The sequence below is a fragment of the Canis lupus genome, chromosome 4 (genome assembly GCF_003254725.2).
Source record: "Canis lupus dingo isolate Sandy chromosome 4, ASM325472v2, whole genome shotgun sequence".
In the NCBI taxonomy this organism is placed as follows: Eukaryota; Metazoa; Chordata; class Mammalia; order Carnivora; family Canidae; genus Canis; species Canis lupus.
Window position 1 is genome coordinate 35,290,958 of NC_064246.1, and position 17,281 is coordinate 35,308,238.

Sequence of the window (17,281 nt, forward strand, 5' to 3'; positions counted from 1 at the left end):
TGTTCCCACTCATTTTACCCACTTTTGTTGGATTTTTCTTCTTGCACAACTTGATCATGTCAGACCCTTAAACAAGAATCATCTGTAGCTCCTTAGTGCTCATAGCAGGAAATCTAGGCCCCATGGCCTGGCATTATGAGCTGTAATGGCCGTAGCTCCAAGCTGACATGCCCAGCCTCATCTCCTAGCCCTCCCTTGAGGTAACCCTACTCTGCAGCCAAACAGACCCTTCGCTCCCTAAGAAGTCTCCTTGATGGTTCCTGTCCCTCTGTCTTTCCCACCCATGGAAACCTACTTAACATTGCCACATCTTCTGGGAAGCCATCCTGAATTAAAATTTTTCCTTTTCCCTTAAGCTCATCATATACAGTCTTTGCCTTTTTTTTTTTTTTTTTGTCCCTGACACCAGCTGTTTAATTACCATGCTACTTGTTTGCCTGTTTCCTAATCCGTTTGGTCCTCAGGGCATATTACTGTGTCCCTATAAGATGGCCTGACTCTCAGGCAGAAGCCACATAAAGCTGCTGAGACCCTTGGAATCACTGTGATGTGGCCTTTCCTGCTTCAGAACTTCACTTTGGGCTCTGTGTTCCCAGCTAGAGGGACTCCCATGCCCACCGAGTCTAAACAGGCTCCGTACTGGGTCTGGCAGAAGAGAACACCCTATTAACACAGAGAAGCCATACTTTTGAAACTTATTGACCAAATCTTCCACAAGGTTGTAAATGTCCATCCAGTTGTTGTCCACACTGCCTGACCTGAAAATGAAGAAACATGAGTCAGAGAGAGGAGTTCTATCTGTCATGTAGGAATAGTTTCTGCCTTCTCTGGCTTCGGGCAGGCCCTTTAGCAAGCTCCTCACCGACGTGGTTGATGCCTGCCACACACCCTCAGTGACCTCAGGGGTGACTTTCATCAGTGTGAGTCCTGGGAAGGTTGTCTAGTGACACCTGTGTACTTGGGACTGAGGGACTTCCAAGGATGAGGGACTTCTGGTGGCAAACCAGGATGTTTGGTCATGCTCAGCGGGGGCTGTTGGACAAATGAAGGAGGGTGCATTGGTTGTCAAAGCCAATTTTGATTGACTGGCTCTCTTGGTTGTTCATTGTCTCCCAGGTGTCTGCCCTTCTCCTGCCCCTTGAAGGTGTGTGTGATTGGGTGGGAAGCAGAGGCCTTTGGCACCACATCTCCACAAAATGCTCCTGGCTTTTCCTTTCTGTCATTCCTCCTGCTTCCTCTAGGCTACATCTAAAACTGTCAGTAGATGGTAAGGAAACTAAAGATAGATGTTTCTAATTATGTCAGGATTGTCATTCATGGAGCATGTATATACCAGGCCCTTTACATCCATGGTTTCCAATTCCAGAACAACTCTATGATACCGGCAGTATTCCCACTTTCCAGGTGAGACTCACAGGTCATGGCATTTGCCATGATTTCAATAGTTCAGATCCATCAACCCATATCTAGCTTCAAAACCCATGCTCTACTCATTGCACTAGGCAGGTCAGGATGACGCTGGTTGAGGTGGACAACTGCCGCGTAGGAAAGTACTAGGCTCTGACAACACACAATGCAGACTTTCTTTCAGAAGCTTTCATGCTAAAGTGAAAGGCAATTTCCTTAATTAATGGCAACCCTGTCTACTCTCCTCATTACTTTTCTCTCCTGTTTTCCCCCTGAGTGAAGAGGATTTTCCAAAGAAGATTGATAGGAAACAAAGGTCTTCAACTCACTCCAGAGAAGTTTCCAATTTGTGATGATTTTGAAGAAAGGCTTAGACTCTAGAATATAGCTCAACATGAGTGCTCCTGGGCACTGGAAAATTCTACAGAGACCCACAGATCCCTAGGAAGGAGGCAGTATGGAACAGCAATTGTGTGGGCTTCCAGCACACAGAACTCCAATCATGTTCTCCTGTCTCACTCTTAAATGAGATGCAGAAGATCAGCAGACATTTGACGAATCTCTGTCTTTGAAGCTTGAGGACAAAACACCCTAGTGATATAAATTACTGGGAGAATGGAAGGCATCAGGAATAATTACACAAGGGAGCTCAGCTTTAAGAAAGCTAAATTCTCTTGAAAGAACTTAATAGAGAATGAGTAAACCTCAAACAGCAAAAAACAGCATCAGTACTAGCATGGTATTAGAAGCAGGGTCTTAATCCCAGAAGAAAAATCTAGAATTTCAGATAAAAAAACAAGGCCCAGCTAATTGCTGCCTACCAGGCACTCATTCAGCTTTAAAGACACATTTATGCTCAATGTAAAGGGATTGAAGATACTCTATGCAAGTGGAAACCAAACAAACTGTATAGTTATATCAGACAAAATAGACTTTAAGCCAAAAATGGTAACAGAGTCAAAGAAAGTTATATAATGATAAAAGGGTCAATATGTAAAAAGTGTATAAAAATCATAAGTATATATGTACCCAACATATAAGCAGCTAAATATGTTAAGTAATACTAACAGATCTGAAGGGGGAAAAGAGAACACTACAATGATAGCAGGCAACTTTAATACCTCAGTTCTAGCAATGGATAGATCATCTAGACAAAAAATCCACAAAGAAACTTTGGAATTGAACCACACTATGGCCAAATGGCTTTAAAAGACATATTAGAACATTTTATTCAACTGTTGCAGAATGCACATCCTTTGCAAGTCCACACAGATTATTCTCCAGGATAGATCCTATGATAGGACACAAAACAAGTCCTAGCAAACTTAAAGAAGATTTAAATCATAGCAGCTATCTTTTCCAATGACATGAAATAAAAAACAAGAGGAAACTTGGAAAATCTACATATATGTGGAAATTAAACATACTTTTGCATGGCCAATGGGTCAAGGAAGATAAGAATGTGAAAAAACACCAAATGGGGAAAAGTGAACCCTTAAAGCTAATGGAAATGGAAACAAACAGCGAAACCTATAGAATGCTGCAGAAGCAGTTCTGAGAGGAAAATGTACAATGAGAAATGCAAATATTAAGGAATTAGCAAAATATCAAAATATTTTACTTTACCTGTCAAGGAACTGGGGATAAAAAGAACAGATGAAGCCCAAAGTTAGCAGAAGAAACAAAATAATAAGGTGCTGAAGTAAATTAAATTAGGATGAAAAGAGGAGACTTGCAACTGCTACCCCAGAAATAAAGTCATAAACTACTCTTAATAATTATATATCAACATATTAGATAACCTAGAGCAAATGGATGAATTCCTAGAAACACACAACCTGCCCAAACAGAAACATGAAGAAGCATAAAATCTGAATAGACCTATCGACCTGAATAGACTCAGTAAAGAGATTGAATCAGTAATCACAAATCTCCCAAAAGAGAAAAGCCTAGGACTAGCTGGTTTTTCATAAGTTAATGTGACCAAATATTTAATGAAGAGTTAACACCAATCCCTCCCAAACTCCTCCAGTCTCATTCTATGATGCCTGCATTTACTCTAATATCAAAGCCAGACTAATACTACAAGTACAGATCAATATCCCATATGAGCATGGATGCAAAAGTCCTCAACAAAAAATCTAGCAAACTAAATTTAGCAGCATGTTAAAAGACTTATATTCCATGACCAAGTAGGATTTAGGGTTTATTTCCACAAGGGAGACCTGGTTGTTCAATGCAAAAAAGAAAATCAAACAATGTAATTAACAGAATAGAATTAATAGATCAAAAAATAAACTACACTATCATTCCAATTGACATAGAAAAAGCATTTGATAAAATCCAACATAATTCCTTCATAAAAACACTCTTTTTAGGAATAGGAAAAAAGCCTATGATACACATAATAGGGGCCATATATGAAAAACTCACAGCTAACATCTCAGTGGTGAAAGACTAAAAGTTTTCCCTAAGATCAAAAGTAATACCAAAATGCCAAGTTTCATCATTTCAACTCGATGGAATATTGGAAGTTCTAGCCAGATCAATTAGATAAGGAAAAGAAATAAAGCTATCCAAATTGAAAAGGAAAATGTAAAATGGTTTCTGTTTTTGGGTGATGTGATCTTACATGTAAAAAACACCATAGATTCCACATACAAAAAAACTCTTTGGCTAAGAAAAGGATTCATTCAGCAAGGTTGCAGGAGGCAAAATTAACATATGATAACCAGTTACATTTTGATATACACTAACCACGAACATTCCAAAAAGGAAATTATGAAAACAAATCCATTTACAAATTATCAAACAGAACAAAATACTTATGAATAAATTTAACCAAAGAGGCAGAAGACTAGTATACTGAAAACCGTAATCCATGCTGGGAGCAATTTAAAAAGACACAAATCATTGGAAGGACATCACATATTCATATGGAATCTTAAGAGACATCAAATAGTTAAAAAAAAAAAAAGTCTTGGGGCTACTGGGTGGCTCGGTGGGTTAAGTGCCCAGCTCTTGGTTTGGCTTGGTCATGACCTCAGAGTCCTGGGATGGAGCCCTGCAGGCTCTGCCCTCAACTGGGATATTTCTAAATAAGGAAAAATCTTTTTTAAAAATCTTGGATAAAAACAAAGTTTGTGGACTCATATTTCCTGGTTTCAAAGATTTATTACAAAGCTATAATAATCAAAATAGTGTAGTGCTGGCACAAGGACAGACACATAGATTAATGAAATAGAATAAAGAGAACAAATAAACCCTCATATATATGTTCAATTGATTTTTGACAAGGATGCTAAGATTATTCAATGTGGGAAAGGACGCTATTTTCAACAAATGGTGCTAGGAAAACTGGATGTCCACATGCGAAATAATGTAGTTGGGCTCTTGCCTTACGCCTATACAAAAATTAACCCAAATGAATAAAAAACCTAAATGTAAGAGCTAAAAATATTAAACGTTTAGAAGAAAATACAGAGGAAAAGCTTCATGATGTCAGATTTGGTAATGGTATTTTGGATATCACACCGAAAAATAGGCAATAAAAGAAAAAAATAGCTAATCCAGACGTTGAAATTAAAGACTTTTGTGCAAAAGATACTATCCAAAAAATGAAAAGAAAACCCACAGAATGAGAGGGAACATTGGCAAGTCATATATCTGAAAAGGGATTGAAATCTAGAGCATACTAGGAACTCCACAACTCAACATAAAAATCAAACAACTCAATTCAAAAACGGGCAAAGGACTTCAACAGGGCATTTCTCCAAAGAAAATATACAAATAAAAGATAGTGGAGGGATAGTGGGTGCTAGTTTGTCTGGTCCCTCAAATACACCCAGATAGTTATCTGACCATTCTGAAAACCCAATAAATCAATCAATCAGAGATCTGAGAAAAGAAATGCTGTGAGTCTATAAGTAGCAAAGTGACCACCTCTTGGAAGGTAGGAGGTGCAAGGGCCTGAATCCGGGGAAATACAGCTGAAGACCGCGAGCGGGGCGAGCTACCGCCAAGCACTCCAAGCAGCGGAGTGCAAAATCGCAACCTTGAGAAGTCGGCTGCAGTGGGGAGTAGGCTTAAGCACCCTGGCTTAGAGGGCTCGGGTGCTCAGGTTGTGACTTGGGGCAGAATCCTAGGTGTGACAGTGCGGTCTCAGGATCCCTGAGGTTACAAGAAGAACAGGCTGGCTGAGTGCAGCACCGTCCCCGGCGTCCACGTGGGGAAGCCGGCAAGGGACAGTGAGTCTCAGGGCCGGCTTCCTGCTCTGTGGTCCTTAGCCTGCAAACCACTGCATGGTTGTGTGTCCACTCTCCCGGGAAGGGTCCTGCAAAAGGCAGAAGTGAGGCAATACCCTCCCCCTTCCCCCAGGGAGGAACGATGTAAGTCTGAGCTGCGGGAGTCTAAAAACTTTGGAGTTTTGAACTCAGTCCCATGCCTGAGATAAAAATGCTCAGTCATAGGCCAGGTGAATACAGAGTTGTGACAGAAACCAGGGGGACAAGAGTGATTGCTTCTCACTGAAGACTGGGAGGAGTGGACTTTCAGCTTCTGGGGTAGAGAGCAGGGCCTGTCAGTGCTGAAAGCCTTCATGGAGCAAAGCAATGTCACAGTGGAGTCCAATGCTGCTTACCCAGAGCCCCAGCACCCACGCACTGGACGTGCATCTTCACCAAGGCAAGAGCACTTGAGACTCAGTGCAGCAGGCCCCTCCCCCGAAGACCTGCACAAACAACTGGCTTGCACCAAGTTTATGGATCACAGAGTCCTGCAAAGCTTCAGCTCTGGAGGAAAACACTGGGGATCCTTGGGTGGCGCAGCGGTTTGGCGCCTGCCTTTGGCCCAGGGCGCGATCCTGGAGACCCGGGATCGAATCCCACGTCGGGCTCCCGGTGCATGGAGCCTGCTTCTCCCTCTGCCTGTGTCTCTGCCTCTCTCTCTCTCTCTCTGTGACTATCATAAATAAATAAAAAATTTAAAAAAATGTACAGCATTCTTGATATATTTTTAAAAGATTTTATTTATTCAAGGGAGACACAGAAAGAGAGAGAGGCAGAGACATAGGCAGAGGGAGAAGCAGGCTCCCTATGGGGAACCTGATGTGGGACTCGATCCCAGGACCCCAGGATCACACCCTGAGCCGAAGGCAGACACTTAACCATGGAGCCACCCAGATGTCCCATTCTTGGCATTTTTATTCTTTAGTCGTTCAGTATTATTTTTTTCTGGTTACTTTCTTATTTTTTCAATTAAAAAATTCTTTTAAAATTATTTATATAATAAATAAAATTATTTATATAATTATAAAATTATGTAATTTTAAAAGAAATTTTGAAATTTCTTTGTATCTTTGTATCTTTCCACTGTATTTTACTTTATATATATAAACATATATATATATATATTTATATATGTTATTTCTTTCTTATTTCGGGATCTAGTTTCTTTTAACAAGCAGACAAAGACACACCGAGGATCTCATTTTGTTTGTTTTGTCTTTTTCTTTTTTTTCTGTTGTTATTGTTTTATTTCTTCTTTCTTCTTTTCTGGACAAATGAAGTGGAGAAATTCACCCCGAAAGAAAGAAAGAACAGGGGCAGCCCCAGTGGCGCAGCGGTTTAGCACCCCCTGCAGCCCAGGGCATGATCCTGGAGATCCTGGATCGAGTCTCATGTCAGGCTCTCTGTATGATGCCTGCTTCTCCCTCTGTGTCTCTGCCTCTCTCTCTCTCTCTATCTATCTATCTATCATCTATCTATCTCTATGAATAAATAAATACAATCTTTAAAACAACAACAACAACAACAACAACAAAACCCGAAAGAACAGGAGGTAGGACTCACTACTGGGGATTTAATCAAGACATAAGTAAGATGTCTGAACTAGAATTTAATACAATGATTCTAAAGATATGAGCTGGGCTTGAAAAAGCATAGAAGACACTATGGAATCCCTTGCTGTAGAAATAAAAGAACTAAAATCTAGTCAGGCCAAAATTAAACATGCTATTACCAAGATACAGTCCCAAGGGGAGGCTATAAAATGAGAATGAATGAAGCAGAAGGAAGAATCAGTAATACAGAATGTAAAATTATGGAAAGTAAGGAAGCTAAAAAGAAGAGAGAAGAAACATACTGTTAGATCACGAAGGGAAACTTCCCACGAAGGGAAATTCCAGAAGGCAAATTAATATCTGCATAATAGGAATCCCAGAAGATGAGGAGAGGAGAGAGGGGCAGAAGGTTTATTTGAACAAATTATAGCTGAGAACTTCCATAATCCGGGGGAGGAAACAGGCAATCAAGTCCAGGAGGCACAGAGAACTTCCCTCAAAATCAACAGAAATATGTCAACACCCTGACATATAATAGTGCAGTTTGCAAATTCAAAGATAAAGAGAAAATCCTGAAGCAGCTGGGGACAAGAGGTCCTTAACCTACAAGGGCAGACACATAATGCTGGCGGTGGACCTGTCCACAGACACCTGGCAGGCAGAAAGGACCAGCATGATATATTCAAGGTGCTAAATGAGAAAAACATGCAGCCAAGAATACTGTATCCAGGAAAGCTGTCATTCAGAATAGAAGAAGAGGTAAAGAGTTTCTAGGACATACAAAAACTAAAGGAATCTGTAGACACTAAACTAGCCCTGTTAAGGAATATTAAAGGGGATCCCTTGGGTGGAGAGAGCCCCAAAATAACAAAGACCAGTAAGGAACAGAGACAGTCTACAGGAACAGCGACTTACAGGTAATCAAATAAATTAATATCTTTCACTAATTAATCTGAAGGTAAATGGACTAAATACTCCAAGAGACAATACCAGAATGGATTAAAAAATTAAGACTCATCAATATGCTTACAAGAGACTCATTTTTTAAAAAATATTTTATTTATTCATGAGAGACACAGAGAGAGAGGCAGAGACCCAGGCAGAGGGAGAAGCAGGCTCCCTGTGGGGAGCCCATGCAGGTCTCGATCCCAGGACCCCAGGGTCATGCCCTGAGCAGAAGGCAGACACTCAACCACTGAGCCACCCAGGTGCCCCAAGTGACTTATTTTAGACCCAAGACACCTCCAGATTGAAAGTGAGGGGGTGGAGAACCATTTATTATCATGCTCATGGACATCAGAAGAAAGACGGGGTAGCAATCCTCATGTCACACAAACTAGATTTTAAACCAAAGATTGTAATAAGGGATGAAGAAGGACGCTATACCATAGTAAAGGGGTCTATCCAAGAAGAAGATCTAGAAATTGTAAATATTTATGCTCCTAACTTGGGAGCAGCCAAATATATAAACCAATTAACAACAAAATTAAAGAAACTCATTGGTAATAGTACAATAATAGTAGAGGACTACAACACCCCACTCACAGAAATGGACAGATTGAGCAGATCAACAAGTAAACAAGGGCTTTGAATGACACACTGGACCAGATGGACTTCACAGAGATGTTGACAGCATTCTCTCCTAAAGCAACAGAATACATTCTTCTCAGGTGCACATGGAACATTCTCCAGGAGAGATCACATACTGGGTCACAAATCAGGTCTCAACTGGTACCAAGTTTGGAATTATTTCCTGAATATTTTCAGAGCACAATGCCATAGGACTTGAATTCAACCACAAGACAAAAATTGGAAGGACCACAAATACATGCAGGTTAAAGAACATTGTACTGGAGAACGAACGAGTCAACCAGAAGATTAAAGGAGAATTGAAAAAATACATGGGGCAAATAAAAATAAAAACACGAGAGTTCAAAACCTTTGGGATGCAGCAAATGTGGTCCTGTGAGGGAAGTATACAGCAATACAGGCCTTCCTCAAGAAAACAAAAAAGTCTCAAATACACGACCTAACCTTACACGTAGAAGCTGAGAAAAGAATAGCAAATAAAGCCTGAACCCAGCAGGAGAAGATAAATAATATCAGAGAGAGTGACAAACCATGAGAGACTCCTAACTCTGGGAAACGAACAAGGGATAGTGGAAGGGGAGGTGGGCGGGGGGATGGGGTGACGGGCACTGAGGGGGGCACTTGAGGGGATGAGCACTGGGTGTTATACTGTATGTTCACAAATGGAACTCCAATAAAAAATATATTTTAAAAAGATTAGGGCAGAAATCAATGATATAGAAAAAAAAACACATCAACCAAACCAGGAGCTGTTTCTTTGAAAGAATTAACAAGATAGATAAACTCTTAGTCAAACTTCTCAAAAAGAAAAGAGAAAGAACCCAAATAAATAAAAATCATGAATGAAAGCAAAGAGATCACTACCAACATTGAAGAAATACGATTATAAGAGAATATTATGAACAATCATATGCCAACAAACTGGCAGTGTGGGAGAAATGGATGCATTGCTAGAAACACGTAAACTACCCAAACTGAAACAGGAAGAAAAAGAGAAAACCTGAACAGACCCATAACCAGCAAGAATATTGAATCAGTCATCAAAAATCTCTTTTTACCCCCAACCCTAATGCCTAAGAAGAAGTCACATCCCCTTGGACTGTGCCAAATATCATTGAGGAAGACCTGCCCGGAACAACTCCGAAGTCCCTCCACAGGACAGTGAGGAGGGACTTACTCCAGTGGCAGGGGGGCTCCCAGCTCTGTCGGCTCTGCTGGAAGCTGGTGGCTGCGCATGCATCTCCCTAGTCATCAGCCTCCATGGAGCATAAGAGAAATCCGAGGCATTATAGACTGGGGGGCTACAAGCGGGGCACCCGGGAAGCCTGAGTCCTGTCACCCCCACCCCCCTGGGGCTACTCCAACCGACCTCCAGACCCCATCCCCTTCCCAGGAGATTGCAAATGCAAAGGTCTTCCCTACTCTACATTCTGGGGCGGTTTTGAGGATGAGCGAAGTGCAATGGAAGGGCTCTGGAAGCCAAATATGCTTCAGTCACACCCACAGTCACACCACGGATAGTACTGACCCCGTAAAGTTCATTCCCAACCCAACAGACAAGTGGGAAATGGCACCAGGACAACATCCCCGATCTTTCCAAGCATGGCAAGTCCACCCCCTCCCTTCTTTGAGGGGCACAAGGTGCCTAGCGCACAGCCCGGCTCCCCAGGATGACACCCGTCAGACCCAGCTGTCCCAAAGCACACACAAGCTGAGACGCAGTGTCCAGGTGGTTGAGGAAAGAAGCAAAAGCCTTGGAGGGAAAGCCAAGGACTTTCTAAGCAGTGACGCTCTGAGCCCCCCGAGGCGACAGGGCATCTCCCTGGCACCCAGCACAAAGAGAGTCCGCTCCAGGGAAAAGCACCACAGCAGAGGACCACACAGACACAAACCCAGCTGGTTTCTAATAACCGCCCAGAAGGAGCTCCTGGCCATCACCTGCCCCTCTCCCTGCTTAAGGGGCATGCAGAGGGTCTTATCTTGGGTTTGATCAAGACTGTCCCCACCTCCCCTTTTCCAGAGGCTGGGGTCTCCTTGAGCCCCTTCATGTAAGCAGTAACATGACAGCAGAGGACCACACAGCAGGAGCTGAGATCCAGGCAGCTCGTGGAACCGCCCAGGGCAGCTCTCCCCCCCGCAGCGCCTCCATCTCCTCGAGGCGCCAGCGGGGCACAGGGCCAGGCCTTGTCACAGGACGCACTGAGAGCCACCCACGAACCCATGGCGCCTTTTTTCTTTTCCAAAAGGAAAATGCCTGAGAACCAGTTTGCGGGGCTCTCCCGCCCCGGGAACAGGGGGCTGCAGAGGTTCCTTGGGGGTGCCGAGGCCGCGCCCTCCACTCCCCGCTTACCGCCCCCCCCCCCCCCCCCCCGGGTACGGGCGGGCACTCACTTGTCCAGGATGAAGTACAGGTCGTACTCGCTGTGGCAGGGCTTCCCCTGCTCCTCGCTGCGGCCCTCGGGAGCTGAGTGGCTCGAGTGGCTCGGGCCCCTCCGGTGGTGCGGCGCCTTCTCGTGCGTGTGCAGGTGGTGGCGGTGGCCCTTGTCCCTCTGCGCCGGGCCGTGCAGGTCGCCCGAGCCGCCCCGGACTGTGGGGTGCAGGCTCCTGGCTCTGAGCAGCGGGGGCGGCAGCACGAGCAGCAGCAGGAGCGCGGGGCCCGGCACCCCCAGGCCGCAGCTCCCCATCCCAGGCGCGCAGCGGCCGCCTCCGCGCAGCCCTCCCGCGGGGCCTCCGCCCCTCCAGACCTTCCCAGGCGCCCTTCGACTCCACCTGCTACCTGCCCTCAGGTCGCAAGAGGCAAGCGGCTGGCTCTGGGGCGATGGCCCCACTACCTGCTCGCCCCTCTTCCCGCGCCCCGGGCAGGCGGCCTTGTGTGATGAGCAGGAGGGTTGGCATGGTGACTTTGTGACCTGCAGCTCTGCTCAGTGTCCTGCCTGCCAACAGCCCCAGGCGGGAGTCCTGGCATCTCTGGACGAGCGGCAAGACGAGGCTGCCTTTTGTCCCTCATCCTAACCCCCCAGGTGGCCATTAATGCTCGAGACCCCGCCTGTTTATAACTCCAAGCAGGCCGCTGAGGTGGTTTAGATGAGGACGTCCCTGTGGATGAGGAGGTCAAGAACTATGTAGCTCCAGAATGGTAATGGTCATCCGTGGGAACACTGAAGTCATTCATGGGCATGGAAGGATCTAGAAGGTCTAGAAGGTTCATGTAAGCATTCCAAAGTCCTTTGTGAATGGGGGACATTCCGGTTACCTCCTGCTGTGTAACAAGCCACCCGGACAGGTGACATACAAGAGAATCGTTTCCTCTGTGCGCAGGTTCTGTGGATCAGACTCGCAGAGAGAGCCGAGTGGGGAGGGCTTGTCCCTGCTTCGCGGAAAACACAGAAAACCCACTTGCTCTTTCATATAAATTTTGGAAGTAGCACATCCTCTTCGCTTCCCCCAAAGGACTACTACTTCCTCTCTTCTCCTTCCCCTCCCCCTCCTCCTTCTACTGCTTCTTCTTATCCTCCTCCTCCTCCTCCTCCTTTTCCTCCTCTTCCTCCTTATTCTCCTTCTCCTTCTCCTCCTACTCCTCCTTCTCCTCTTCCTCCTCCTTCTTCTTCTCCCCTCCTTCTCCACCCTTCTCTTCTTTTTATCTTCTTCTCCAACTCCTCCAACTCCTCCTCCTCCTTCTCCACCATCTCCTCCTCCCCCTCCCCCTCCTCCTTCTTCATCTCCTTTTCTTCTTCTTTCCCTCAACTCCCCCTCCTCCTTCTTCTTCTTGATGACCTCTTACGTTTTATGTAGATCATAGGCTTATGATTTTCCTAAATTGATTATAGTGATCACACCCTCAGCCCTTGATAACAGTAAGAGCTGAGATTGCTATGGGCTATACTTTCAACATGTCCATTGTTCCTCATTTGTCCAATTTTGAATTCATATTGGCATTTGTCATTTGTTTTAGTTGTCTGATTTTATGAAAAGTCTCTCAAACTATATGATCACAGTAACAATAAATATATAGATACCCTTGGTTGGATTTGAATCTGCCATCTGGACTACCAAAATCAACAAACCTGGCAATGTCTCTATTTACACCTTTTCCAGTGCCTTCCATATGAATTTCCCTATGAAGACCTTAACTTTTTTGTCAAGTGCCTTCCCTAAATATCTTCTGTTTCTTCTGTTATTGAAAATGGCATTTAAGGGGATCCCTGGGTGGCGCAGCGGTTTGGCGCCTGCCTTTGGCCCAGGGCGCGATCCTGGAGACCCGGGATCGAATCCCACATCGGGCTCCTGGTGCATGGAGCCTGCTTCTCCCTCTGCCTGTGTCTCTGCCTCTCTTTCTCTCTGTGTGACTATCATAAATAAATAAAAAATTTAAAAAAAAAAAAAAAGAAAATGGCATTTAAAAATTAATGCTTTCAAACTTTATTGGTGCTGTGGACAGTTATATTAATTTATTGATTATTCATACAACTTGCTAAGCTCCCTCATTCTGAAATATATATCTTTTGGTTTTTATAGAAACCAAAACCAGAAACCAAAAACATTGCTCTGACTAGTTCTCCAATGACATGTTGACTGGAACCTGTGATGGAGGCATTCTTGACTTTAAAAAGAATACTTCTAATATATCACTATTAAGAATAATATTGATGGAAGGCTTTTGGTAGAAATTCTGTATCAGATTAGAGTATTTCCTAGGTTGGCTACAAATTTTGAATAAGTGATGAATTTTTTATATATTTTTTGCATATTGTGATGAATATATATTTTTCACCAGTAATCTATTAGTATGATGTATTGCATTAGTGCATGTGAAACTAATTTTAACATTTAACAGACAAAACCTATCCTGGCCTTGGTAATTTTTAAAAGTACTGCTGGATTGAGTTTACTATTAGTTTAATTTTTTTTTTACCTACAACCGTGAAAAATTGGCTTATAATTTCCTATTTTTGTCCTGTTCTGATCTGATTTTGATATTATGTAATACTAGCTTTATAAAATGCACTTGGGAGTGTTTTTACTTTATTTTCTCTTGGAAAGACTTTGAATATGATCACAATAATCTACCCCTTGAATATTTGGTGTGATATCATCTATTCTTGTTTTTTTGTGATGTTGATAAACTACTGATATAATTTATTTAATATATACTGAATGTTGTGGACCGAATTCTGCCCCTTGCCCTCATTTATATTTTGAAGTCCTAATGCTAATGTGACTGTAATTGGAGATATGGTCTTTAAGAAGGTGACTGAGATTAACTGATATTACATGTGGACTCTAATCCCATAGAACAGGTGTCCTCATAAGAAATCTTAGAGCTCTTTTTTCACAGACACACAGAGAAGGGGACCATGTGAGGACATACCAAGAAAGTGGCCACCTATAATCCTGGAAGAGAATCCACATCAGAAGCCAGCCCTGATTGCACTTTGATCTTAGTCTTCCAGCCTGTAGACTGAGAAAATAAATTTCTGTTGTTAAAGCCACTCAGCCTGTGGTACTTAGTTACAGCGACCAAAGCAGACCAGCATACTGTGCTATTTTAGTGTTTCTATTTCTTTATTATTATTCATTTATTTTTAAAAGATTTTATTTATTCATTCATGAGAGACACAGAGAGAGAGGCAGAGACACAGGCAGAGGGAGAAGCAGGCTCCCTGCAGGGATCATGACCAGGATCATGACTGGAGCCAAAAGCAGATGCTTCACCACTGAGCCACCCAGGTACCCCTCTATTTCTTTCATAAATCATTTTAGGTGTCATGTATAGTGGTATAAAGTTGTTCAGAATATACTTGATTTTTATATTTCTGCTCTGTACTAATCTTTATAATTTCTACTGTAACTTAGTCTTTTCTTACTGTATGCATTCACAACAGGGACGATTTTCACCCTCCTGAGGGTGAAAATTAGTCTTAACTTTTTAAAAGTATGAAGCACAACACAGAGATATAGAATATATCTCCATTATCATTGTTGTTACTATTATTTCACCTTTTATTTAATCCAATTTATGTTAAAAAAAAAAACAGGCATTTTGTAGAATTTCCCACATTTCCGATTTGGTCAATTGTTTCCTAATCATCTCATTACCTTTTATACTATCATCAAGTTTCCCGTAAGCCAGTAGTTAGAAGCTAGAAGCTTGGTGAATTTTTGGTTCATTTTGGTATTGTTGATATTATTCTTCCTGCATTACGTGTGGAGACACATGTTGATAGTTGCACTCTTACTGATGCTAAGATCCCATTGGTCAATGGGATCAGGTTTGTGAGTCTGTTACACTGTTAAATCCTCTAGCATTTCAATTCATGATTAAATCCTCTGACATTTTATCTGATGGTTAAAACTACTATAGATATCTGAATCTATAATTTCAATAAGAGTTGCAAAATAGTTATTTCAAATTTTATTTTTTCTTCTGCATTTATTAACCAAGATTCTTTTTCCCAGTTTTATTTAGATGTAATCGACATACAACATTGTATAAGTTTAATGCCTACAGCATAATAATTTGATACAGTGTTGAAATGGTTACCACAATAAATGTAGTTGACATTCATCATCTAATGTAGATACAAAAAAGAAAAAGAAACAAAGTTTTTCCTGTGGTGAGAGTTCTTAGAATCCACTGTCCTAAACACTTTCAAATATACAGTAAAGCAGTGTCGTGCTTACACTTCTATTACTTGTTTATTTTATAAACAAGTGCCTCCTCCTATTCCTGCCTCTGGTAACCACAAACATGATCTCTTCTTCTATGTTTTTAATTTTTTTTATTTTAGATTTCACATATAAGTGAGACCATACAGTATTTGTATTTCTCTGATTTATTTCACTTACCGTAATGCTCTCAGTTTTCGTTCATGTTGTTGCAAATAGCAGGATTTCCTTTTTCTGGATGAATAATATTCCATTTTATACATATGCCACAACTAGTTCGTTCATTCAGCACTTGGTGGCCACTAGGTTGCTTGCATGTCATGGTTACTGTAAATAATGGAGTAATACACATGGGGGTGCAGATATCTCTTCCACATATATATTCCCAGAACTGGGATTGCTGGATCATATAGTAGTTCTATTTTAAAATTTGGGGGGAAACTTATATTGGCTCTACAAATTTACAATCCCACCAATAGTGCATAAGTGTTCACCTTTTTCCACATCTTTACCAGCACTTGTTACCTCTTATTTTTTTGATGATAACTATTCTAACAGGCATGAGTGAAACATTATTGTGATTGTGATTGAATTTCCCTTTTGATTAGTGATGTTCATCACCTATCATGTACCTGTTGGCAATTTATATATTTTATATGGAAAAATGTTTAGATCCTTTGTTTATTTTTTGAATTAGAGTATTTGTTTCTTTGCTATTGAGTTATGTGTTCTTTATATACTTGGGGGCATTTTAACAATATTAATTCTTCCAATCTATGAACTTGGGATACATTTCCATTTATTTGTGTCTTCTTAAATTTCTTTCATTAATATCTTTAAATTTTCAGTATAGAGATCTTTTGCCCGTTTATTAAATTTATTCCGAGGTATCTTGTTTTGATATTACTGCAAATGGGATTACTTTACTTCTTTTTGGATAATGTGTGGTTAAATGCTTCTTATCAGACATATGGACATTTGCAAAATTTTTTCCCATTCTGTAAGTTTTTTTCATTTTGTTGATTGTTTCTTTTGCTCTTTGGAAGCCTTTGAGCCTGATATACTCCAACTTATTTATTTTTGCTTTTGTTGCTGTGCTTTAGATGTCATATCCAAAAAATCATCAGCAAGGCTAATGTCAAGAAGACTTTTCCTACGTTTTTTTCTAGGAACTTTATGATTTAAAGTCTTATATTTAAATTTTTAATCCATTTTGAGTTCATTCTTGTGAGGGTTATAAGATAGATAAGATAGGGGTGTACTTTCATCCTTTTACATGTGAATCCTATTTTCCCAGCACCTTTTATTGAAGAGATCATCATTTTCCCATTGAGTATGCTGAGCTCCCTTGTCAAATATTAGCTGCCTGAATATTCATGGGTTTATTTCTAGGCTTTTGATTCTGTTCCACTGGTCTGTGTGTCTGTTTTTATAGTGGTACCGTACTGTTTTGATCGCTATAGCTTTTATAATACACCTTGAAATCAGGAAGTATGATGCTTCTCTCTTTGCTCTTCTTTCTCAGGATTGTTTTGGTTACTTGGAGTCTTTTGTAGTTCTGTATAAGTTTTAAGATTGTTTTATATTCTTGTAAAAATGCCATTGTAATATTAATAGGGATTGCATTGAATTTATAGATGGCTTTCGGTAGTATGGATATGTCAATAGTATTAATTCTTCCAACCCATGATCATAGTTCCTTTCCATTTATTTGTCTTCAATTTCTTTCATTAATGTCTTTAAGTTTTCAATGTAGAGATCTTTTATTTCCTTGGTTAA

General features: G+C 41.5%; 2 protein-coding genes across 7 annotated transcripts in view; one reads left to right on the plus strand and one right to left on the minus strand.

Moving 5' to 3' along the window:
• ANTXRL (ANTXR like) overlaps positions 1 to 11,941 on the minus strand; it is a 31,136-nt gene extending 19,195 nt beyond the window's left edge. For all 3 annotated transcript variants that reach the window (XM_049109108.1, XM_049109107.1, XM_025434432.3), the window contains exons 1-2: positions 11,228 to 11,941; positions 687 to 758 (exon numbers count right to left, since the gene is read on the minus strand). In XM_049109108.1, coding sequence (XP_048965065.1) covers positions 687 to 758; positions 11,228 to 11,520 — 365 coding nt within the window. In that variant the 5' untranslated portion in view covers positions 11,521 to 11,941. The remainder of the gene's footprint in view (positions 1 to 686; positions 759 to 11,227) is intronic.
• The window catches only part of ZNF488 (zinc finger protein 488), a 50,216-nt gene continuing 44,441 nt past the window's right edge, over positions 11,507 to 17,281 (plus strand). The window contains exons 1-2 of one of the 4 annotated variants that reach the window (XR_003130741.3): positions 11,507 to 12,044; positions 14,172 to 14,325. Coding sequence is in view for 1 of the 4 variants with exons in the window: in XM_049109109.1 (XP_048965066.1) it covers positions 12,007 to 12,044 (38 nt within the window). In the remaining 3 variants the exon portion in view is untranslated. Of the gene's footprint in view, positions 12,120 to 14,171; positions 14,326 to 17,281 lie in introns of those variants that run through there. The other 3 variants (XR_007410193.1, XM_049109110.1, XM_049109109.1) reach the window with 3 other exon arrangements.